Source organism: Petaurus breviceps, unplaced genomic scaffold, assembly GCF_028583685.1.
Source record: "Petaurus breviceps papuanus isolate PSGF00001 unplaced genomic scaffold, PetGlider_PUasm1.0 90845, whole genome shotgun sequence".
Classification (NCBI taxonomy): domain Eukaryota; kingdom Metazoa; phylum Chordata; class Mammalia; order Diprotodontia; family Petauridae; genus Petaurus; species Petaurus breviceps.
The window spans coordinates 14,738,305-14,764,006 of NW_027187359.1; the positions used below are offsets into that span (position 1 = coordinate 14,738,305).

Below are 25,702 nucleotides of genomic sequence, written 5' to 3' on the forward strand. Positions count from 1 at the left end.
ACTTAGGCAAATTCCTGCCTTACTCCTCTGTCTTGACTCCCCAGAGTTGTAATCCTATTTTCTACAGTTAAAAACATTATTTTGAAAATGTACTTATTAGGTTTCATGAGATTTCTCAGTATATCACAAAAAAGGTTAAAAATCCATGCTTTATAAGCCCATCAGGGATGGTAATGTTAAATGTAATGAAAAGAATTTGTTATAAATATCTTTACGAATCTTTTCCCCTTTTTTCTCCTCAGTTTATTGTCTTCATAGTTTTATTCTTTTGGGTTAACTTTTACTTACTCAAGTATTTTGTGAAGCTTTTCTTTAATTTTTTTTTCTCCATTGTTCACAATCGCTCACCCTCATTCTCTGTAAGATTTTAGAAATGAAGTTTCTAAACCAGTATTTCTTTTGTCTGCTATTTCTCTCTGTTTTGTGATGCAGATGGTTTTAGACTCTTTTGGTCTTGTGGCAGTTTATTTATGTTGATTAAATTTATGAAGGAAGTTATTGTACTCCATTTTTTTCATCCATATCTCATTTTCCTAATCATCAGTAACTAATTTAAATAGGTCAAGATTGAGTTGTTTCATCTGTCATATATTTCTCATTTTTATTTGTTCTAATTTTGAGGGTTCCTTTAACAATATGGCTGTCTTACTGCACACACACAGCTAATTTTAAGGAGAATCTTTGACTTGTTCTTCCATTTAGATGTATGTTTCTTTTGTCTTCTGGTTTAGTTCATTGTGAAATACCAAATTTGAGATGATTCACTTCCTTCACTATCCACTCATTGGTGACTGGAAAAGGAACTCATTTAAAAGATCAATAACTAACTTAAAACTGTGATCCTTAACTCTCGCTTTCTCCCTTTTCTATCACTTTTCTATGCCCACTGAAGGAGGGACCTATACAGAATGGAGGGCCATTTTATATTTTTTCTTTCTTTACTGGGTTGCTATCATCAAAGAATTCATCACTAGATGGCCAATTTTCTGATAAGCCTCTTCTGATGATAGACTGTTCTTAGAAAACAGATTCAGTCTATAGCTGATACCATATACTCACAGACTTTCCAGCAGTGTAGAATTTGTCAGAGCTTGTTTTCAGCTTATGTAACCTTTGAGAACCTCCAGCTATGATGAAACATTGAATTAGGACTTTGTAGAAGACTATATGGGTATTTAAAGAGATAGGCTTTTGTTTCAGGGGGATGTGTGGGGTCATTAAAAGTTTTGCGATTACTCAGAAGTTGTATACTGGAGAAAAAAAGATCATTGAGAGAAAATAAAGAAAAGGGCTCAGGGTAGACCTTTAGATGATATTCAAACCAAGGCATCAGGAGATGGATGATCATTCAACAGAAGAGAATGAAGAGTAGTGTGATATTTAAAAGAAGAGAGAAAGGGATGGTGGGTGAGAGCAAGGAGAGGAAGGAATAGGAAGGAGAGAAAGAGAGAGTAGAAGAGGAAAGAGGATACAAGGCAAAGGAGAACATTTTAAAGAAGAATCAGTGGTCAGCACTGTCAGAAGCAGCACACATCAGGATGGAAAGGAACTACAAAAAAGATGATTGGATTTGGAAGTTAAGATTGTTGATTACTTTGGAGAGAGTGTTTTAGTGGAGTCGTTGACCTGAAGCATAGTTGTAAGGGGCTGAGAAGTTTGGAGGTAGAATGTGGAAGCATCTACAATAGAGAGTTCTTATCAACCTGACCATGAAAGGAGAGAGAGAGATGTAGGTTTTAAGGGATAGCATCATCTATGGAGATGATTGCTATGTCTACATATCCAGCTCATCTCTCTCATCTTCAGTTCCTGTCTGCCATTTCTAAATCATGGTGCCTGCATTTAAGTCATTAGCCTCATCTTTCTGCCCACGCCAATTACCAGACTGAATAGCATTTGCCTCATCTTTCTCAGAAGTAGACCTCCATGACACTTCTCAAAATATCATTTCCACTCTCTACCTGCTGCCTGCAAAAAGTATGCTTCAGTTTTTCTCTGGAGATAGATATTGTTGTATTGCTGAGAATAGCTAAATCATTAATGGCTGATCATCTTACAAAATTGCTGTTACTTTGTCTTTCTAGGTTTTTCTGAGAGGATCCTGCTCATCATTTTTAATAGTACAATAATATTCGATCATAATCACATACCACAACTTGTTCAACCTAAATATAGTGATTTTGAAACTTACAAAGTACTTTACACCCTTTATGGTTACTTATATAGCACTATTACAGATTACTAAGAGCTTTCCTTACAACCACTACGCAAGAGAGGTGAATCAAGTAGTATTATAAATTTAAAGGAGCAAATTGAGATTCAGAGAGCTGATAAGATTTGCCCAATGTCAGAGAGAAGCAAGAAGTAGTAGAGCCAAGAAATTGAAACCTGACTTTTAGCCAAATCATATTTGCTTTAACATGGCCATATATAGTAAAATAACTATGTATGTCTATGTATGTATATATCTATCTCACATATATTAGACCTGCCCTCTAGCCTTGAAAATTAGTTGTACTATTCTTCAAATGCAAATTAATGAATTCTAAAATTTTTGGTGCTGGAGGGTAAAGATGCTTGGGGTAAAGATAAGAGTTATGTTGTGAACATGTTGAGTTTGAGAGGTATCTAGAATAACCTATTTTGAAATTCTGATAGGCAAGTGGTGATGTAGAATTAAAGGTCTAAGGGAAAAATCTAGGCCTGGCTAGATCTGGAAGTCATCAGTATAGGTATGATAAAACTTTGGGAACTGAAGTCAATAAGAAAGAGAATGTAAAGAGAAAAAGGGGTGGGTCGATATTTGAGGAACACCTATATCTCTAGGACAGAGCCTTGAGGAATGCCCATAGTTAAGGGGGCATAATGCTGGATGAACCAGCAATTGGATGAACTCTTTTTTCATATATATATATCCTATGTCCTTTTAATTAAGTACAATGCCACATACTCAACTAGTATTTAAGAAATTAAAGGGATAAATAAAGTAGAGGTCAAGTCAGAAAAGTTGAGGGGTGAGTACGTTGCTCTCAAGCCCTTCCATTGCGGACCAAGAAGGCCCCAAGGATACCTGAAAAAATGTAGTGCTGTGTACCAGGGAACTTGAAGATCTGAGTGTACAGAGAAGGAAACCCCAGAGTAGTCCGATACCTGTAGTCCGAACTCTTGAGGTTGTATCTGGGAATGAGAATTGCTAAGATTCAAAGGAGAGGAGTCAGCCTGTGATAATCTTATAGGGGTGGGGAACTTGTGACTTCCAGGCCACATGTGACCTTCTGGGTGCTTAAGTGAGGCCCTTTGAAAGAATCCAAACTTCATCGAACAAATCCTATTCATGTGACCCTTTGACTGAATCCAAATTTCACAGAACAAATCCCCTTAATAAAAAGATTTATTCTGTGAAGTTTGTATTTCGTCAAAGGGTTGTGCTTGAGGACCTAGAGAGCCACATGTGGCCTTAAGGCCGCAGGTTGCCCACCCCTGCTAGAGGCTCAGTATGTTTGATTCATACTGATGGGAGCTATTGTGAGAGCCAAGAAGTAAGACTGTGCCCAAAGGCTGTATAGATGAACCCAGAATCTGATAGCACAGAGTACTAATGACATCCATGAAAGTAAAATCATAGGATCCCAGGTGATACAGACCAAATAGAGCCCTAGTATCCCTGACAGAATATCCCATTTCAGGAACTAAGGTTGTAAATATAATAGAAAAAGATATCAATAATAATGAAATTTTCTTAATCCCAAACTCTTAAGACACCCCCTTCTCCTCCCCAAAAAAGATTAAGTTCACAAGAAGGGAACCTCTGTTAGAAGAAAAGCTTGACCAGAATGAATATGAGTTCCTGGAAGAAATGGCACAAGAGATGAAAAAAGGAGATCATAAATGAAATGGGAACTCCAGAGGAAAAAATGAGGAAGAGAAGAAATGATTTCATCCAGGACTTGTTAAACCTTAATCAAGTAATAAATACCCAGAAAATTAGAATGGATCAAATCGAAAACAGTGACTTAAGGAAACAAGAAATATTAGGGAAAAAAAAATCAAAAGTCTGAAAAAAAGAGAAGGACATATAAGGCATTTCCTATTTAAAAACCAAGAAAACCTGAATTTCAAATCAGGTCAAAAGTGGTCATTTAATGATTATTGGACTACTTAAAAATCATGATCAGAAAAGGCACCTGAGTACCTTATTTCAAGAAATCACATATAAAAATTGTCCAGCTCTTTTGGAACTAGAAGGCAGTGTGAAAAGACTGGTAAAATGAAAACTTTAAGTGATGTTATAGCCTTAATTTGGGGCTTTAGGTCACATAAAAAATTGTGAGTAGCCAGAAAGAGTTTAGGTACTAGATTCAAGTAAAGAACCATGCTGCATCCTGTAAGGCCTGGCAACTTAGTATAAAGGAATGGAGATTTTGGAATATGTTATCTCCAAAAGCAAAATATAATGATTTTCATACAACAACATCTTACCTGCAAGACTGACTATAATCCTGCAGGGAGACTTTTAATTGAAATAGAGGATTTCCAAGCATCCCTGATAGGAAAAGACCTGTGTTGAGTAGAAACTTTGAAATGCAAAATCAAGAGGCAGAATGGTGGTATTCCACTTACATTTCAATAGAAGGAGAAGTCACAAAAGTTCTTTCAGAATCCTAATGTCTTGAAGGATCATAAAACTAGTTAATTAAGATGATACAGGACCTGGGGTTGGTCTTGTTCTCTCTAGAAAGTCTTGAGAAGAAAGAAATGAGAAGGAAAGAAGAATAAATAGGGGAGAATGGAGGTGGAAGTCAGTAGAACATAATCAAAGTGAATAAGAAGACAGTTGAAAGGGGAGCATTATGAGCTTCACTATTATTGCAGCTGGGAGAAGGAGCATCGAAAACACATGTACATTTACACTAACAAGGAGTTTAGTGTATAAACACATTAAATTCAACATGGAAATGGGAATAAAGCGGGGGTAGAGAAGAGGTACTTATGAGAGAAGTAGAATCAGGGAGGGATTTGACAAACAATCTGAATTTGGAGGGTAGACTATGAAGTAGGTTAAAAGAAAAGAATAAAAAAGTCAAGAATCTGTGATTGGAGTTTGGGAGAGGAGAAGAGAAGAAAGGGGGGTAGAGTGGAAGCAGAGCACTTAAGTTATTGATCATGATGGTAATATTGCTAATAATAACAATAAAACTTATGCATATGACAATTTAAGGTTTGCAAAGTGCTTTCCAAATATTTCATTTGATCCTAATGGGAAGGATCTACTCAGGAAAGTAGATATTATCCTCATTTTGTAGATCAGGAAATTGAGGAAAACAGGTTAAGTGATTTGCCAAGGGTGTTACTACTGCTAAGGAATGTCCAAGGGTAGATTTGAACTCAGATCTTCCTCACTTCAGGGCCAGGACTTTATTCACTAGTGTTGAACACACTTCTATTTTGTTATCTTCTTTGTAACAGGGGGGCACAAAGAGGGCAAAAAATGAGTATGTGTTGAAAGGGAATAGCAATTCAACAGAAACTCTCTATTGACTGACCCTGTGTGCTTTGAGGCAGAAGCCAGAGATGATCTTGAGTTTTATTAGAAGAACCCTTTGCTTCCTTGGATTTCTGGAGTCTTAGATCTGATGATGAATGTGAGGCCCTTATTTTCCCCCTATCACTCTCCAATAAACAATTCTCATCTTCCTGAAAGAAAAGTTAAGTAAAACTGTCAAAAATATCAATTTCAGGGACAGCTAGGTGGCGCAGTAAATTGAGCACCTGCCCTGGAGTCAGGAGGACATGAGTTCAAATCCAGCCTCAGACACTTGACACTTGTGTGACCTTGGACAAGTCACTTAACCTCGATTGCCTTACCTCCCCTATTCCTCCCAAAATCAATTTCAAATGAAAACACATGTACCTTATACTCTAATAAGTTTGGCCATTTCTTAACAGAAAATGTTCTTTAACAACTCATTTGTAGAATAAGTAGTGGCCTCTCTCTCCCTCCTCCCCTTCTCTCTCTCTCTCTCTCTCTCTCTCTCTCTCTCTCTATATATATATATACATATATATATATACATATATATGTATATATATAATAGACTTCCTTTTATTGTCTTTTAGTGTTGTTTTCCTTTACATCATTGTATTCATTTTGTATATTGGCTCCTTTATTCAATAAATTCCAGTGACTCCCTGTTTCTCAAGGATAGAACCATCTGTTTGGCCTTTAAAATTCTTCATAACCTGCATCCCCCTCTTCCTTTCTGGTCTTTCATTTCATTCCTTCTACCTTCTTACCCCAACCACACTGGCTTCTTTGCTGTTTCTCTTACAAGAAACTCCATCTCCCAACTGCCAAGTATTTTAAATCACTCTTATTTATGTCTGGAATTTTCTCTCCTTTGTCTTCTGACTTCTTTCAAGTTTCATCTTGTATAAGAAGCCTTTCCTGATCTCCCTTAATGATAGTGCCTTTCTTCTGTTGTTTGTCATCAATTATCTTGTATATATTTTGTTTGTACATGGTCATTTGCCTGTTGTTTTCCCTATTAGATTGTGAACTCCTTGATATCAGGGACTTTTTCCCTTTCTCTTTCTTTGAAACCCCAGGGTTTGGCATAGCTCCCAGGACATAGTAGGAACTTAAGTTTGTTATTATTTTATTAATTTTGACTCTTAATTCACTGTACATTAGTTTGCATATGTTTTCCCATGTTTCTCTGGATTCCTCATATTTGTTTTTATGTGCAAGGATGTTTCATTGTCTTTCTAATTGACGGTTTCTTTGTTTTCAGTTTTTTATTACAAATAGTGCCACTATGAATGTTTTTGTATGTATAGGGAAGATCTAAACAGACTTGCACAATGATGAAAGTAGAACCAAGAGAATAATATATACTATGAATATAATAATGTAAAGAAAAACATCACTGTTGATGGAAAGTTATAAGACTTATCAACCCAGCTGCTATTGCTCAGTTGTGTCTGATGCTTTATGACCTTGTGGATCATATTATGCCAGTAGTGTCCATGGGGTTTTATTGGCAAAGATACTGGAGTGGTTTGCCATTTCCTTCTCTGGTGGACTAATAAGGCAAACAGAAGTTGTGACTTGCCTAAGTTCACATGGCTAGTAATTGTTTGAGGCCAAATTTGAACTGAGGTCTTCCTGACTCCAGGTTCTGTGCTATATCTGCTGAGCCACCTAGCTTCCCCTTCCATAATTCAAAATTGTTTTTTTTTAAATAGTTTAATTCATAGCTACACCAGCTATTAGCATACTTTTTTGATTATTGACTTTATCTTTTACCACATTTTGCCAGTCTGATAAGTCATAGTCAGTAAATATTTAAGAAGTACCTACTATGGGTAAAGCACTATGCTAAATGTTGGAACTGCAAATAAGAAAAAAGAAAAAAGAAAGTGTTCCCTTTTTAAGAGTATAAAGGGGTCCTGAGATTAAAAAGTTTGAGAGCCTATGGTCTGAAGGATCTTGTCAAGTTTTTGGTAGACCTTCACTGCCTTTTTCATCTTATGCACCAGAGGTTGTCCTTTAAGGTGCAGTTAAATTTTTTTTTTTTTTTGAAGTTCATGATCAATAATGCAAGGCATGGTGATGAAATAATTCTTGTTTCCTTTGGGCATTTTTTATATTCAGTTTCATCAGGCTCTATTCATTTCTGTAAGGGCAACTTGTGAGGCATCCTATTTAACCTCTTTATATTCAACTTTTTGATCATTGTGTTAATTTTTCACATGCAGAATTACATTACTGTTTAAATTAATCAAATTGTTTTATCTAAATTGTGTCTCACTCTATGACCCCATTTGGAGTTTTCTTGGCAAAGATACTGGAATGGTTTGCCATTTCCTTTACCAGCTCATTTTACAGATGGGGAAACAGAGGCAAATTGGGTTAGGTGACTTGCCCATGGTCACATAGCTAGCACGTATCTGAGGCTAGATTTGAATTGGGAAGATAAGTCTTCATGACTCCAAAACACAGCAGTCTATCCACCGCAACACCTAGCTGCCCCAAATTGATGTCTAAGCTAAATAAATAGTTAAAAATGGTCCAAAACTTTGCCTTTTAGCATCTTTGCCATTTTCTGACAGGTAAATCAAAATGATGTAAGATTAAAATATGTTGTGTATTTTTTTAAATTTCTTGGGTGGTTATGGTCAAAAATGTCTTTTAGAAATACTTGCCAACCATTTAAAATAAGCCTCTCCTTAGTTACAATATATTGTCTGGAACATACTCCAAGAATTTTTAAAACTTCATAGACCCTGCCAGAATTTGTGCTTCACTGAGATATGTAATTTGAATTCAAAATGAAATAGAAATTAAGGTTCATCAGTCTTTATTTGCATTGTGTAGTGGGTTCCCTATACATATTACTTAAGCTTATAATTCTTTTTCTTCCCCTTCCATTAAAATAAAATTGGGTCCCTGACACCAAATTGTGAAAGATATGTAGAGATTTTAAAAAAATCTTTTTTTCCAGATAAATTTCCTCAATATAGTGTGGTACAATATTATTAAAATGCATTTGTGGGCTTTGGTCAGTGTGCCAGTTTGTTAAATGATGGATTGAATTTTCTTAAATTGTATTTGGGATACTTTTCCTTTTGCCAAATGTTTGATTTTTTTTGTCCTCTACAGCCAAACCAGGTGGACGGGTGAAATGTCAGTATATATCTTCTGTGGATAAAGTTATCTTTGTGGATGATTATGCAGTAGGGTGTAGGAAAGACCTTAATGGGATCTTGTTGCTAGACACTGCTCTGCAAACTCCTGTTTCAAAGCAAGATGATGTAGTTCAGCTTGAATTACCAGTTACGGAGGTAAGTGGAATTAAAAATGAATGTTTTTACTTTCTGTTTTTTTTTTTAACTATTTTTTTATTTGTAGATTCTTTTTTTTCCTTTTTTTCTTTTGCGTTTTGGAGGGGTGGAAGGCAGGGCAGTTGGGGTTCAGTGACTTACCCAAGGTCATAGCTGTCCCTATATCTCTAGATTCTTAAATGAGCTCAAATTATATTTATGAGGAAATGGTAAATCAAATGTACTACAATCTTGCTTAAATATTGTATCTTCCATTGCACAATTATGCAGTGGATATTTGCTGAAGAATTTAATGTCCTGTAGATAAACCAGTGCCCACTGGGCATTACTTTGGCTGTTCAAAATTCCAGGTTTAAATTTGGACATCATATAATTTACTGTAGTGTTCAATTGTAAGAGCATTGTAATGTCAATTTACAGTTTTGGATTTATTCCAAATTTGAAAGTATGTTTCTTTGGGTTACTGAATTCTTAGCCATTTATGAGCTACTGCAATAAGACTTGAAATTTTGAGACCCCCCCAAATTTGGGAATTCCTTATAGAAAGTTATTTAAATACTTTTGTTTCCATTTGTCAAATGGTTGAATGCCAATTGCTTGTCATTTGAAGTTACTAATTTTTGAGTTAGCATTTATTAAGTGTCTATTGTGTGCTGAGCACTGAGCTAAAAACGAGATTCTGAGAGCAAGGTCTGTTATCTAATTTCTCATTTAGGACATTAGATGTCAAGCATTTTAAACTTCAGAAATGATTGCCAGGTAGTTAATTGTGTTAATCTTTTTTTAATTGTTGAACACGTTGATGTTGCTTTTAATTTGAATATAGTACATTGAGTCCTATTTTGATCTTTCTCATGGTGCAATGGAAGATGTTTTTCTGTATTAAATTTCTTTTCAAGGTAGATTTTTGTGATCTTCCATGTCCCTTGTACATAGTAGAAGCTTAAATTCATAAATATTTTATGAATTGATTTGGTACTAAGGATGATCCTACAAGCATAACTTGCATCATGTGTCCAGGAAACAACACAACATAATATTCAGAGTCTCCTGGAAAGTAGAGGTTGTAAATTTTACTTTTTATTTTATTTCTGTTGACATATAATTTTGATGATGGATGTTTGATAGTATGGGTATATAGGCCAGTTGATAATATAATAATAGATGTGAGTACTTCTTCCTAAGATACTTTTTGACCTTTTGAGTTACAGTAGCTCTGTCATAAGGTTGGTTTATATATTGGACTTTTGGTCAACTAAATCCCTCGGAATTTTTTCCCAAGCATTCTCAGGAAAGAATTACCCTGTTCTCTACTTGTAAAAACTGAATTTTTGAACTACCAGAAAAGTACTGTACATTTATCCATATTAAATCCCATCTTGTTTATTAGACTTATCATTCCAACTTACAGAGATTATTTTGAATTTTGATTTTGTCATTCAGAGTATTAGCTGTTGCCTGAAACTTTTTATCATATGAATATTCGATGAGTATGCCTTTGTTGTTTTAGTTTACATTTTTGACAAATTTTTAAGGACAAAACAGTTAAATCAAAACCCAGTAGAAATACTTCTCTTCAAGTATATCAACATGGTTGTTAAATCAGCTGTAAGTGTTCCAGCCCCTATTCCATTATCTTGTCCAAAAAGATATTGCAGAGTCACAGAACTACATAGCTGTAATGATTTTCAGGAACCATCTAGTTTGATCAACACCTAAAAAAACTACTGCAACAAATCTGTTGCTTTGAAACTTCCCCTCATTTTTCTTAGTTCTGCTCTCTGGGGCCAAACAAAACTAGTCTAATTGCCCTTTTACATATGGCCTTTAAGCACTCGAATGCTGTCATGTCTTGTCTTCTGAGCCTTGTCTTCTCCATGTTAAATATTCTCATTTCCTTTAATAGATCTTCATATGATACGGATTCTAAGTGCTTTCACCATCCTTGTTGAATTTCTGGGGAGCTTCTCCAGCCATCTAGATGTCTTTGACATGCCTTTCTAAAATAAAAATATCCCTGTCATTCCTTTACCTGGTAATGGATCTAGGTTAATCTTTTTGAAAGAAAAAAAATAAACTTATCTCCTATATTAAAAAGTAGATTCAGGTATATGTGGCCACTTGGATGTAAATTCCCTCAACTTTTACTGATATAATAGTCACTACTAAAGGGAGAATGCACAAGGTCACCAGAAATTGCATTGGGTTTGAAGATGGTACTGTTACTGTCTGACATGTTATTTAATGAAAATCTTCAGGACATTATTATAGTTTTATATGTGATAGAAAAATTCATAATGGACAAAAGCACCCCTAATTTTTGATATGTTGTAAAATCATATGCATTTAAAATTTTACTTGCAATAAAATGAATTTCATTTTATAAAATACTACATGATAAATTTAAGGTATTTGAGGTATAAAAGAGAAATATGAATAAAGAAATTTAAATTTTTATCTCTAGAATATCCATGGCACCCAATTATGTGATTTCTTTTGTTGAACATTTTCCTTATGATTTATGACATCATATTATAAAAGTAGGATGATATTGCTTGAAATTCCAGGTGTTTTTAAATCTTAATTTTCTTTATTTACAATGAATACCATAATGATATCAAAGGGAAGAAAAGCAGTGTCAAAACTCAAGAATATTTACCTAAGATTGGAAATAACAAAACTAAGAGTATAACTTGAGTTTTTACGTTCCTTTTCTAGATCTTTCTTAGTATTTGCTTGCCTTGAATAACTTTCATTATTCATCTTTTTTTGGAGGGACGGCCATTCTCATCTATTTTATGAGCGTATATGTCCAGTGGGACTAAAAAATAAAAGTACTTTTTAAGAATTAGTGTGATTAAACTCTATATTGTTCACTTTTTGGTATTGCTACCTGTTAGGATTTCCTGTGCCCTTTGGTAGATAATCTTATACATTCTCTTATAGAAGTCTTAAAATATTTAAGATTTTAAAATTTCAAGTATATCATGTAAAATAGAAAATTTCTCATTTTTCACTCAATAATAATAAATATAATAAAATAATTTCATACCCTGAGATAGGTGGTGTGAGCAGTTAAAAATACTAGAAACTTTGAAATGATAGCTTAGTATTACTAATTTTAACTAATAGGGCATGGGGTAAAGAGAACATCTGAAGAATCTGAATGACAGTATTTTTTAAAATACAGTTGTCATACTTGGTGTTTTCAAGTGTAAAAAGAGTTTGAAGAAAGGGGAAATTTTTTTTTTTTTTTGCCAAATCAGTTAATAGATATTATGAAGTGAAGTCAGCTTAGTTTAATATTTTTACTAGAATATGTACTCCTATTGGAAATTGTTTATATTATGAATTTTTTAAAGTGTTAATCCTTAAAATCAGTAATTTAGATGTTTTATTCTTAATTTTTATGTTTTCCTTTCATTTTTTAGGCTCAGCAACTTTTATCTGCTTGTATAGAGAAGGTAGATGTTTCTTCTTCAGAAGGATATGACTTGTTCATCACACAACTGAAAGATGGACTAAAAAATACATCTCATGAGACAGCAGCTAATCATAAAGTTGCTAAGGTAAGAATGTATAAAAAGCCTAATATATATTGCATTAGAGTTATAAAGAAAAACCTTGTTTCTTTGTCTATTTTTCCACTCAATAAGTGTATTTTTAAAATACACTTGGCATCTTAAAAGGTATCTAAAAATCTTCCACATTTAAATGTGTTTTTTTGCAGGGGGGAAGGCAGGGCTATTGGGGTTAAATAACTGGCTCAAGGTCACATGGCTAGTAAGTGTTAAGTGTCTGAGGCCAAATTTGAACTCAGGTCCTCCTGACTCCAGGGCCAGTGCTCTATTCACTGCTCCATCTAGCCACCCAAATATCTTTTATTTAAATATTTACCTTACTGAATTTTCTGGACTGGCCACTTTTTTATGCATAGTCTCATTGTGTTCAGGTTGATTCTGAGCTAGTTTAGGTCTAGGCTTTTGTGTCCCTTATATTTTGGGGAGTTGCTTAAGTATTCTAGACCAGACTTTAATTACTTCTTTGGGAGACTGGAATGTTTGAACTTGCCTTGCAGATTCAGTTTACTTGTTGCAACTAAACTGATGTGTAGAACTAGCAAACCTAGGAATTTCTAAGGCATTTTTTATTTTTCCTTAGTGAGACTTTTCCACAAAGCTCTATTTTAGTGCCTCATCATGATATGTTGGTGATTTTTAAAGCTATGTCTGGTTTCTTAAAGTGTCATATACTAAGTTCTGGCATGTTTTAATAGACTGGAAAAGATTCCAGTATGGTCCTAAAACCAGGCTTCCTTCAGAGGACCCACCTACCAAAATGTGGAGATGCTCATTATAAATTTGGACTCGTGTTTTGTTTTGTTTTGTTGCTTTATTTTGGGGGAGGGCAGGGCAATTGGGGTTAAGTGACTTGCCCATGGTTGCATGGCTAGTAAGTGTTAAGTGCCTGAGGTCGGATTTGAACTCAGGTCCTCCTGACTCCAGGGCCTTTGCTCTATTCACTGTGTCACCTAGCTGCGCCATCAGTTTGCACACTTAATGATGAATTCTTTGGCCATGGCAACCCATGGCAAAAATACAAAAAGATCTTCAGTCTTGTGCCATTCTTCTACTTCTGTAATAATGAAAGCCATATGTAGGTAAAGAGTGCTTTTGAATCAATGGACTGACATTTAATTGGAGACTCACATAATTTTTAGAATGTCTATATAAATGTCAGCTAAATTGATGCTGCTGTAAATGTAAATTCTTCTCTTGACCAGTTGAATAGACACATTACTGGAGGAACTGATTTTTATCTGTCTTTTTGTTTTTGTTACAAATAAAATTGGTAAGAAAAAAAATCTATAGGATACTAAATCTAAAGCTGGAAGGGACCATAGAGGTTATTGAGTCCAAATTGTTAATTTTATAGTTGAAGATTCTCAGGCCCAGAGGGGTTAAGTGATTAAGTGATTTGCCTGGGCCATTCAGCTAGTAAGTATCTGAGGTGGAATTTGAATTGAAGACTTGATAACTCCTGAATTCTGCATGGTATGTACTGTTGTCCAGGGTTAGGGAACCTGTGACCTGGAGGCCACATGGGACCCTTTAGGTGCTCAAAGGCAACCCTTTGAAGTCCAAGCTTCACATAACAAATCCCTTTAACAAAAGGATTTGTTCTGTAAATCTTGGATTCAGTCAAAAGGCCACACCCAAGCACCTAGAAGGCCACATGTGGCATCAGGACCACAGGTTCCCAATGCTACCATGCTATGTCTGTAAGGAAATGGGCAGGTGAATTGAAGGGTCCTTCACAGGCTTTGCTTGTTAGACACAAATAATGGGGTTGGCAGAGTTGGTTTTGCTCTGTATTCAGAAGCAACAAGAAACCTCAGGTGGAGTCATTCCTAAATTAGCTCATTGACTCTGCAGCAGATATTAAAAGAAAAAGCAGTAAAAATGAGGAAAGATGTGGTATGCAGTTTAACTGATGCTAAAAAGTAACTTTAACTTCATATGCTGACAAATGGAAAATCATTAGAAAAACACACTACCAGTGTGTTTATAATTTGTTATATAAGTTTGGTACAAAAGTAGATAGAAATTTCTTCAGCTAGCAAATATTTGATCTTGGAAAGTGGAGAGATATAATAAAGTTAACACTGACTTAAATATAAACTAAAAAATAAAACGTTATGGAGAAAGATGGTATAAGATTATAAGAAGAATCACTTCATACCACCTCACACCTATTAGATTGGCTAATATGACAAAAAAGGAAAATGTTGGGTGTTGGAGGAGATATGGGAAAACTGGGACAGTAGTAATGCCCTATTGGTGGAGTTATGAACTGATCCAACCATTCTGGAGAGCAATTTGAATCTGTGCCCGAAGTGCTATAAAACTGTGCATACCCTTTAATCCCGAAATACCACTGCTAGGTCTGTATTCCAAAGACATAAAAAAAGAGAGAAAAGGACTTTTTTGTGCAAAAATATTTAGAGCACCTCTTTTTATGGTAGCTAAGAATTAGAAATCAGAGATACCCATCAATCGGGGAATGGTTAAACAAACCGTGGTCTATGATTGTAATTGAATATTATTATGCTATAAGAAATGACACACAGGATGGTTTCAGAAAAACCTGGAAAAGACTTAGATGAACTGACCCTGTGTGAAGTGAAGAGAACCAGGAGATTTGTTCTGCACAGTAACAGCAATATTTTACTATGAAGTTATGAATGATTTAACTATTCTCAGCAATATAATGTTCCATGACAATCCAAAGGACCAATGATGAAGCATACTATCTGCCTCCAGAGAAAGAACTGATCTTGTTTGAATAGACTTAAGCATGCTGGTTTTAATTCTCTTTCATTCTTTTTCTTTTATTTAAGCTGCATATTTATAACCTTTATCTGCTTGCTTACCTTCTCAGTGAGGGCCAAGAAGAGGGAGGGAGGGAAGGATACAAATTGGAAATCACAAAGTTTAAAAATTGTTTTAACATGTAATTTAGTGAAAAATAAAATATATTTTAAAAAATAAACAAAAAATTTTGTAGAATTGGAAAAAAAGAAGAATCACCTCACAACTGAGAAAAGCAGTGAATGTAGAAGGGTGGAGTAGGGCAGTAGTTCAAAGACTCCTTGGCAGCTAAGTTCACAACTGAGTTCACATCCTGAAGACATTTAAGGAGGAAACTATAAGAAGTACAACAAATGTTAAAAAAGTTCTGTAATGATTTTTATAAAAAGGACGGTGGACCCCACTACATTTGATCTTTTAACATTACCATTTGTGTTGTCTAAGAAAATGGAAATGGCATTCTAGAAAATAATGATGAGAACTAAAATAGAACTGGACCTCTCTCTACTAGGTCTTTACTTCAGAGAGATCAGGAAAAGAGGACCACCAGCAGTTCTTTTTGTGATGTTGAAGACATGGAAACCAATGAGTTTCCATCAATTCAAAAATTCGTAAAAATTTTTGGTATATGAATGTAGCATAATATTATTGAGTTGTAAGAAACATTGAAAATGATGGGTTAAGAGAAACCTAGGAAGATTTATAGAAACTGATGCAGAGCTAAACGACTGGAGCCAGGAGGACAACATATATAGTATGGACATTGTAAAATCAAACAACTTTTAAAGACTCAATGATTGGTTGCTCCATTGACCACTAGGATTCTAGAGGTTTATGATGATGAATGATATTTACCTCCTAACATTCAGAATGAGACATAGGTTTTTAGAAGCTCTTAATTTTCTCTCAGTTGCTCTACTTTCTTTCAGTTCCATGAACGTTGGGCTCCCATGTCAGGTATCCTCTGGCCAGCTGTGTGTCCCCTACATTCCCTTCAGCTTCCTTTTTCATATTATCTTCCTTCTTTATATTACAAGATCATTTAGGGAAGGGATAATCTTTCTTATTTGTATCCCTGGTGGAATACAAATATATTATGTACAGTGATATTTAGTAGGTGCTTAATAAATGTTTATTGACTGATTCCACATGGTCAATGGATAGTTTTATTTTCCTTAAATTTGCCTATTTGTTACTAGAGTTTTGCTTTTTTTAGATGAGGATGGGGGCGGGGTAGGTTTTTACTTGTGGTAGGAGGGAGAGAAAATAATTGTTAATTGAAAAGTAAAATAAAATGAAAAAAAAATCTCCTAAACAAATTTGTAAAAATCCTTTATGGAAAAACTCATAGTGCCTCCCCCTCTCCTCCTTTCCCTGAAAAAGGTACAGAAGAATGGAGAATACCCGAGATATAATCATGTAAGATAAAAAGTGAATGAGAGTGGACAAGGAATCCTAGTGAGGACTTTAGAAAAAGTGACAGACAAATTATGATGTTATTTTAAACATTGAAATTGAGTGTAGTGACAAAGCAGAAACAAAACAAAAACCATCTGGGTCTAGACCAAGAAGACACACAAAAAAGAGATCTGTACTGGAGGTGGCAAAATTTTGAGGATGTTGAAGGATTTAGTTATTAAGGTGTTAGATGAAGAAGAATACCAGAAGTCTGAGAAGAAATATCATAACCAAAAAAAGGGCTATTGAGTAAATATCAATAAACCATATGCCTACTTTGTTACCATTGAAAAAAATTTTTTATTAGGATAAACTACATGTTCTTCCAGACCATCCTTGTTATGAGCATTAGAAAAGAACTTGTAGGCTTCCATAGCAGATCATATCTTTACTAAAAAGTCAGTAGACCAAAGTGCAAATCATTGAAATTGATTATAACATTTTTGGGATGCAGTTGAAGCAGTTCTATAGAAAAACTACTTCCCTAAAAAATGTTTTAATAAAAATAAAATCAGCATATTAATAAACTATGAACATATTTGATGAATATATTGAAAATTACTTTTAAAGAATTATAAAACAACCAAAAGAGATATTAAGAAATTGGAGGAGAAATGAAATAAAATAGTTGGAAGCCAGAAAGTCTATGGGAAGCCTAACAAAAGTTAAAATAATTTCTACAAAATCTGAAAGGTAAATAAATTGATAAAACTTTTTATTTTACCTGATTTAGTAGAAGATATAGAAGTAAAGCACAGATGTCTACTTTCCTCACTATTTTTTGATATAATTCAGAAAATACTAGCAATAAGAATAAGTTAAGAAAAAGAAATTAAAGTCTTAAAGGTAGGCAAAGAGGAAATAAAATAATCTTTTTCCTTGTGGTATGATGGTTTATTTAGAAAATCCTAGTACTTAAATGAAGATACCAACTGAGACAGAAGCTTCAGGAACGTTGTAGGAAAAATAAACTCATAAAAACAGGTGCATTTCTGTATTTATATAATGCTTTAAGGTCTTCAGAAGACTTTTTTTTTTTTTTTGCTTTTTGGAGGGGAATGCCGGGCAGTTGGGGTTAAGTGACTTGCCTAAGGTCAGATGGCTAGTTTTTTGTCTGAGGCCCAATTTGAACTCAGGTCCTCCTGACTCTAGGGCCGGTGCTCTATTCACTGTGCCGTCTAGCCACCCCTTCAAAAGATTTTTTAAATGATTAAATTTAGTTTTAGTTTTATTGATAATTTTTATTTTTATATTGTATATATATTTACAGATTACTTCATGAGAGGTTTCTTGTCACAAAATAAAACATTTAAGTAAAACTATTTACATAATGACCTCATGTGAAAAGTTTATTCAATATTCCATTTTTGTAACATCCCATCAACTCACTATATTTGAATTAACAGGGATTTATTTTCTCTCCCAACCCTACCCAATAAAAAATAAAAGGAAAAAAAGGTCAAATTCTGTGTAATAAATACACAATCAAAGAAAGCAAATTCCTCTGATATCTATGCAAAATATATATGTTCAGTTCTGCACCCTAAATCTATCACCTCTCTATCACTTTTCATAATTATGTATATTTTCAGTGACATTGTAACTATGTAAATTGTTCTCCTGGTTTTACTCTTTTCATTCTTGTCATATTGATGTTATATAGTATATATTGTTCTTCTGGTTCTGTTCAGTTTGTTCTGCATTTGTTCACACTGACAGGTGGGTGCTGTTACTAAGGCAGGAAGAGATTAAGTGATATGCCTAGGGTTATTACACAGTTAATAAAATGTCTAGGGCCAGATATGTCTTGTCTTCATGACTCCAGGTACAATGCTTTATCCACTTTGCTACCTAGCTGTCTATATAAGATTAAAAAAAAATCCAAGAGGCCAGATAATAGGAAGGGAAATCTCACTATGTATAACTAAAAAAAAAAAAAAGGTCTTTACCAAACAGACAAAATACTTGTATAGATTTAGTGAATTGTAAATAGATTGAATAAAGAACAACTTATAAAGCTGTAGGAATGTTCAGTGCTGTGGCTGCACAGTGCTAATATAAAAAAAACGACAATACTACCAATGTTAATTTACAGTTTTAATGCTATTCCAATTGAACTATTAAAATGATACTTTACAAGACTCAGTAAAATAATAATTCAGAGAAATATAAGGTCTACAATACCAAGGGAAATAATGCAAAAAGATAGAGAAGAAGGGAGAATAATAGCTCTTGTTCTCAATATAAAACATCAATTATAAAACAATTTGATACTGCACAGAGAAGTAGCTCAGTGGAACTGACTAGACAAAGGAGAATCAAAAACGATGGAATTCAGTAGCTCAGTGTTTTGGGAAGCAGATTATCAAAAAACTTTGATATAAGCACCTCTGAAGATTTTCACTGGATAGTGTATGTGGATTGAGTGAGGAGGAGGAGGAGGAGGAGGAGGAAAAGAAAGGTTACTGAATGACAATGGTGGATAATAATAACATTTAAATAGTGTTTACCTTGTGCCCTACACTGCTCTGAGAGCTTTAGGGTTATCTCATTTGATCCTCACCACAACCCTGAGTTTTAGTATTCCCATTTTACTTACTGGGAAGCTAAGGCTAGGCAGAGGTTAAGTAACTTGCCCAGAGCCGTATTGGTAATGAATATCTGAAGACTGGATTTGAACATGTGTCTTTCTGACTCCAGACCCTTTATCCACTGTGCCACAACTGCTTAGCAGCCAAGATAGAAAATCTTAAAGTAGCTATGGGAAGCAAAGTATATTTTAACTCCTTTAACTCAGCCACTGCATTGGACAGAGGAATGAGTGAAAGTTTAGCTAGTGCTGGAAAAGGACAGTGGAAGTTGTGTTATCAGGAGGGAGCCAGGTCTCACTGAGAGCCAGGAGATGGGATGAATGGGAAAAGAAAACATTCAAGGTGAAAGGAGGTTTATTGCCTGTGGACTAGGCAGAGAACACAGTGGAAGGGGTGGATAGCTTTAGAATGGAAATTTGGATTGGGTTAAGGGGAATGGGAATGCTTGGAGGTTTGAGAAGCAGAGTTTGAATAATTATCAGCCAGAGCTCAGTTTTACTGTTGTTATTTTTTCTGTTTTGTCATTGCCAGAATTGTTTTCCTGATTTTGTTACTTTCATTTTATATCAATTCATTTAATTTTCCTCCTTGCATTTCTGTATTTGTCATATTCGTGCTAGGTATCTAGTAAGTGCTTTTCCTTCATTAATTATAGTACAGTAATATTCCACTGCTGTAATGGAATGTAATCCAACAGTTTGTTCATCCATTCCCCTATGAGTAGGCATCTATTTTTTCCCCCAGTTCTTTACTACTGCAAAAAATGCTGCTTTAAATATTTTGGTTTATATTTGGGACTTAGTTTTTTGTCACTGACCTCCATGGAGTATGTATGCCTAATAGTGGGCTAAAAAAGGTTAAGAGCATTTTAATCCATTTTTAAAAATAATTTGTAATTGTTTTCCAGAATAATTGTATTAATTCACAGTAGAGCTCTAACAACAACAGTTTTTTAGTGTGCCATCTTTGCATGTTTTTTTTTAACATTTACTTTGTCTATCTTTTGTTGCCTTGACCAGCTTGCTAAGTATGTGACAAGATTTGAGTTGTTTTCATTTGCTTTTCCTTAACTAGTGATTTGGAGAATTCTTTCATATAGTTGTTAATAGTTTGTAATTCTTTTGAGAAATGTTTTTTCATATCCTTTGCCCACTAATCTTTTGGGGAATTTCTTTTGGTTTTAACCTTTTTTTAGTTGTCTGTGTATCTTGTATATCAAAACTTTGTCAGTGACATAATTGGAAGGTTTTTTCCCCCTCTGTTAACCATTTTCCTCTTTTCATTAATCTTTTTATTCAGAAGATTTTCAATTTTATGTAATCACAGTTACCTGTTTTACCCCTTGTAATTTACTCTATCTCTTGTTTCTTTAAGACTTTAAACTCCCTCAACTGTAAAAGATATGTGATCTGTTTCTCTTAAATTTTCTTATGGTATGAACTTTAATATTCTGCTCATGTTTCCATTTTGAATTTATTTTGGAATAATTGGAGGAACATTCACTGGGCATGACTGGACTGTGATAAGATAATACAATAAAAATAACAATACTACCAAAGTTAATTACAGATTTAGGGTTGTGTCAGGCAGACTGCCAAAGGAATATTTTATGGAGTTAGACAAAATAGCTGTTCATTTGGGGAGATGATGGGGGGAAAAACTTATTACAAAACAAGTGAAGAATTAAGTCATCAAGCGTTTATTAAGCAGTTGCTATGTGTCAAGTGTCCTAAGTACTAGGAATATCAATATAAGCAGAAAGAAAAGCAATTTCTGCCTTCAAGGAGCTTGCTTTCTATTTCTATTTATGATGCGTAAAGGGAAGCTGAAAATGAAGTGAGTGAATGTGAATGTACCTAGCTGGGAGCATCGCAGAGAAAGTTTGGGAGAGTCAGGGGTACGGCCTAAAGATAACTTTCTAGGTTTCCTCCTTTAAATGGAGGTTTTAGGAGCAACCAATCAAATAAAGGGAGATGCTACAAGGGGTGGATGGTACTAATAGTGTATCAAGTCTCAGGGTGTAGTGAACTTCGGCATTATAAGACAATTTTGAAAAAGTTTGAGAGAGTCAAGAGTGAAGACATGAGAGGTTTATTAAAACTATTTCATCCTGGTTATAAAATAAAAAAGATACAGAAATAACTGAACTCAGTTAGCCAGTATTGAGTAAACTTAGAAATTAACTGGGAAAGAATTTCCTGTTTCATAGTAATTGCTAGGAAAACTAGAAATCTGTCTGATAGTTGGATTTAGATAAATTATTTTTAACATTGTATACTGATCTTTGTTGAATCTATAACTTTTAAAGGTTTGTATGCCAAGGCAATATTCATAGCACCGATGGTATCTGAATATGTCCATGTAATTTTGAATTGCAAAATATAATAGACTCTCCATATAGAAGACAGAAGCAAAATATTTCTTGAGACACTGGAAAGCCAAATCTCAACACCAGAAAAATCGAATTCATCATAGGAACAAAGAAATCTATACACAGTAACACTGCAGAAAGCAACACTACCCCAAAGACTTCCCACAAATTCTCACAAGCCTAGTTGTCTCCTTGCCTAGGTCTCCCCTCCTCCCTCTGTTCTGTCTGCTCTGACTCATTTCCTGCTCTGCTCATTCAGCAAACTCCTCCCACCGAAGACTCCATGTGATTACATTTGACCTATTAAGGGTTTGGGAAGATCTTCAAATTCCCTTACGCTTATTAAGGGGCAAGGAAGATCTTCAAATTCCCATTACCATTAGATTTGACCCCAAGATCTTTCATGTCTCTTATGTAGGTCAATGGGACTTTAGGGGTAACTGATGTCAACAGAACTTTACAACAATATAACAGGGATAACGCAAAATAAGCACATAAAACAATATCTTAGGGTAGGGCTTGAGCACAAGCACCCCATTATCCCTCCCCTCAAACGAATGGGGCTCAAAATCTTGGGGTAAGAGGCGAAGATCTCTTCTTCCAAAGCTACTTCCTGGTGAAATTGGATGTAGAGCTGTCTTTGCCCCAAGAGGTCCCACTCAAGGGGTCATTTCTTTAGCTGGCATCAGGAGCTTTTGGTCAGTGCCAGGTCCAGGGGTGACATATCCTGTAGACAGGGGGTGACATCCAGCTTAAGTGATCAGGCAACTGCTAGTGGAGGGTACTAAGCCTCCAGGAAAGAAATCTAGCAAACAAGTTTAACTGACAAAAAGGCAAAAAGAAACAAAGAAACAATAACCAGAAGCAGAGTAGATATAGGGTCAGCCATGCTTCTGGAGTCTGTGAACCCACCATCATGGCCTTATTCATTGTTGTTTACTGTTTTCTAATTTGCAGTTTTGGGGTCAGCATTCTGGGTAGAGGTATTATTTTCTTTAATCTGAGCTGTTGTCTGGCCAATTTCCTATTCTCCCTGAAAGTGTGATGAACTTGAATATAATGTTTCAGTAGGAATTGTAGGGACAGTTCTTACTTCCCTGTTCAGTCTAATATTAAACCCCTTTTCTTGGTACATTTTGTATAGTTCATTAGTTGGAATGCCATCTATTCTTCCAAAATGTGCCCCTGCTCTCAACAGAGCAGTAGACAATTCTTTTCTTGTCTATCTATTCTGACTTTGAATGCACTAGCTATTTTTTCTCTCTCGAGGAAATTTCTTTTTTCCATTCTCCTAAGTCACTTAGCTGTGACATCTTATCTAGTTAGTAGTCAGAATTATGTGCTTATAGGCAGAATTTACCATCTTCACTATGATATTTCTATGACAAAATGCTAAGGGGGTTTTATGATAAGCCTCGGCATCTCCACACATTATTGCTGTCTTTTTTACCTTCTCCTTTAATTTTTTCATACCATCTCTAAGCAAATACCAGGGTCTATCTCCACTAGTCCACATAGAATTAGTGGGAAACGTTTTATTACATCTCTTGGCAGCCAATAATTTGTTACCTCCTTTCATATGGTAATCCCTAAATGCTTGCTGTACAAAAGGATTCTGACCAATATCTAAAAATTTCAAGCAGTCTACATTATCTATCTCTACTCTTCCAGCCCCTTCATCGGTGATTCTCACCAGCGAAGACACCGACGTTTATCCTGTGGGTGAATCGATTTACTAGTGATTGTTCTTGCTTAGTCATGTCTGATTCTTTGTGAACCGTTTGACCATATCATACTTGTGGGATTTTCTTGGCACAGTTACTGGAGTGGTTTGCCATTTCCTTCTCGAGAGGCAGAGATTAATTGACTTGCCCAGGGTCACAGAGCTAGTTAGTGTCTGAGGTCAAATTTGAATTCAGGTTTTCCCGACTTCAGGTCCAATGCTCTATCCACTGAGCCATCTAGCTTCCTCATAGTGATTACATTTTATTTAAAGTTCTGAGATTGTCATTTAAATTGTAAAGAGTCAAGTTCATTTCCCTTAACATCTCATTTTCATATACAGTAGCTGCCAGGTGCTTAGTGGTGGGAAATTTGGGTGGCATCATAGATTATTGTGGTTTAGATTTTTGAGGATGAGGAAAATGGGACATGATCAGGGACCACTTTTATGTTATGCCTGGAGTTTTTAGAAAGAATTAGTTTTTATTTTTCTATATGATAAGTGGAGCAAGAGAAAATCTGATATAAAGCCTTGATTCTAAAGATTTATTTTTGGTCATTTAAAAATTAAATATAATATTAGATTAACATCGGGCATCCATGCCACCAGCTAAACTTGCTTAGAACTACTTATATATAAAGTGCATAAAAGTATGAAAACATTTTAAAATTTGTTCATTTATGTTTGTAGTTAAGTTAATGTGCATGTTGTATTTTGGTTCTGTTTTCTTTTCACTGTGCATGATTTCATAAAGTTTTCATAGCTTTTGCTGCATTCCTCAATCTTGTCAGTTTTGATTGTATCCCATTATATTGCTCTATCACATTTTAACCATTTGTTCAGTTGTTTTCAATTTATTTTTAATTACATATACTGCTACTTTGAAAAAATCTTTAAACAGGTAGCTCTATTAAATATTTAGTTCAGAATACATTTTCAAAAAGAAAATTGTTGGGGCAGCCAGGTGGTGCGGTGAGTAAGAGCGCTGGCCGGATGTTGGGAGACCTGGGATTGATCGGTTCTGGCCTCAGATACTTAACACCCACACAAAATAACTGGCCTTGTAACCTTGAGCAAGTTACTTAACCCCAGTTGCCTTAAAAAAAAAAATGAATTGTTGGGATAAAAACTATGCTTATTTTAAAAATTTAGAGTATGTACTGCTAAACTCAAATGATTCTATGATTTTTATTCACACCAGTAGTGAGTTCATGTACTGATTTCTTCCCTTCCCTGCCAACATTGAATTTAGTTGCTTTTTGTTATTTCTGCCAGTTTAATAGATGTGATGGTAGTGACCTATTTTTTCAAAGTTTACTAACTGACATTTTTCTTAAGGCTGGCATTTTTTTCCAAGAGATCTTTAATGATTTGTATTTGCATTTTAGTAAGTTGTTCAAATCAGTTTTTCCTTTTTCTTTTTTTTTTTTTAAATCTTATTTGTTCTTATCTGCCTTCTCACTGTCCCATCTCAAAACTCCCAGTTGAGGACACAAGAAAAACAAAATGTGATGGAAACATGCATTCGACGTCCTTTACCCAGGAGATGGGTAGCTCGGTTCAGTATTAGTCCTTTGGAATCCTAGTTGGTCATTATGCTGATAAAATTCAGCATAATTGTATTCTGTTACATTTATATACTAAGGCTTATTCATCCATTCCCAAGTTTATGGATACTCCCTTACATCCCATTCTTTGCTACCTCAAAAAGAGCTGTGTGTGTGTGTATTTACATCTTTAGCATTTGTTTTGCTTAGTACTAATTCATCCTTTATTTTACCCTAATTCCCTTTCCTCCTTCTTTACTTCCTTTCCTTTTTCAGTGAAATGAATTTCTATACTCTGTGTTCTTATTTCTTTTGACCACTTCACATTAGAATGAGGTTTAAAAGTCAGCTACTTCATTTCCCCTCATTCATGTGGATGTCTGCTTGTGTACCTTGATTCTGGATAGTTTTCCCTAATCTTCTTTTCTCTTCTGTCTAGTGTATTCCTTTTTATCTCTTTCCATTCTTTTTTTAAAGACCATCAAGACATTAAAATCAATTTTTAAAAGAATTGGCAGCTATATATATATATGATTACTCCAGATCATTAATAATAAGAGAAATGCAGATCAAGATAATTCTCAGGTCGTACTTCACAGCCACTAAATTAGCAAAGATAGCACAAGATAGAAAATAAAACCCACAAGGATTTATTAAGTACCTCCTATGTGCAGGTCATGTGAATGAGGGTATAAAGGCAAAAGACAGGTGTGTGTGTGTGTGTGTGTGTGTGTGTGTGTGTGTGTGTGTGAGAGAGAGAGAGAGAGAGAGAGAGAGAGAGAGAGAGAGAGAGAGAG

At 34.9% G+C, this 25,702-nt stretch overlaps 1 protein-coding gene across 8 annotated transcripts in view; it reads left to right on the plus strand.

Annotated features, from left to right (window-relative positions):
• BIRC6 (baculoviral IAP repeat containing 6) overlaps positions 1-25,702 on the plus strand; it is a 317,039-nt gene that overhangs the window by 32,925 nt on the left and 258,412 nt on the right. For all 8 annotated transcript variants that reach the window (XR_011165250.1, XM_069072166.1, XM_069072160.1 and 5 more), the window contains exons 2-3: positions 8,663-8,844; positions 12,276-12,413. Coding sequence is in view for 7 of the 8 variants with exons in the window: in XM_069072166.1 (XP_068928267.1) it covers positions 8,663-8,844; positions 12,276-12,413 (320 nt within the window). In the remaining variant the exon portion in view is untranslated. The remainder of the gene's footprint in view (positions 1-8,662; positions 8,845-12,275; positions 12,414-25,702) is intronic.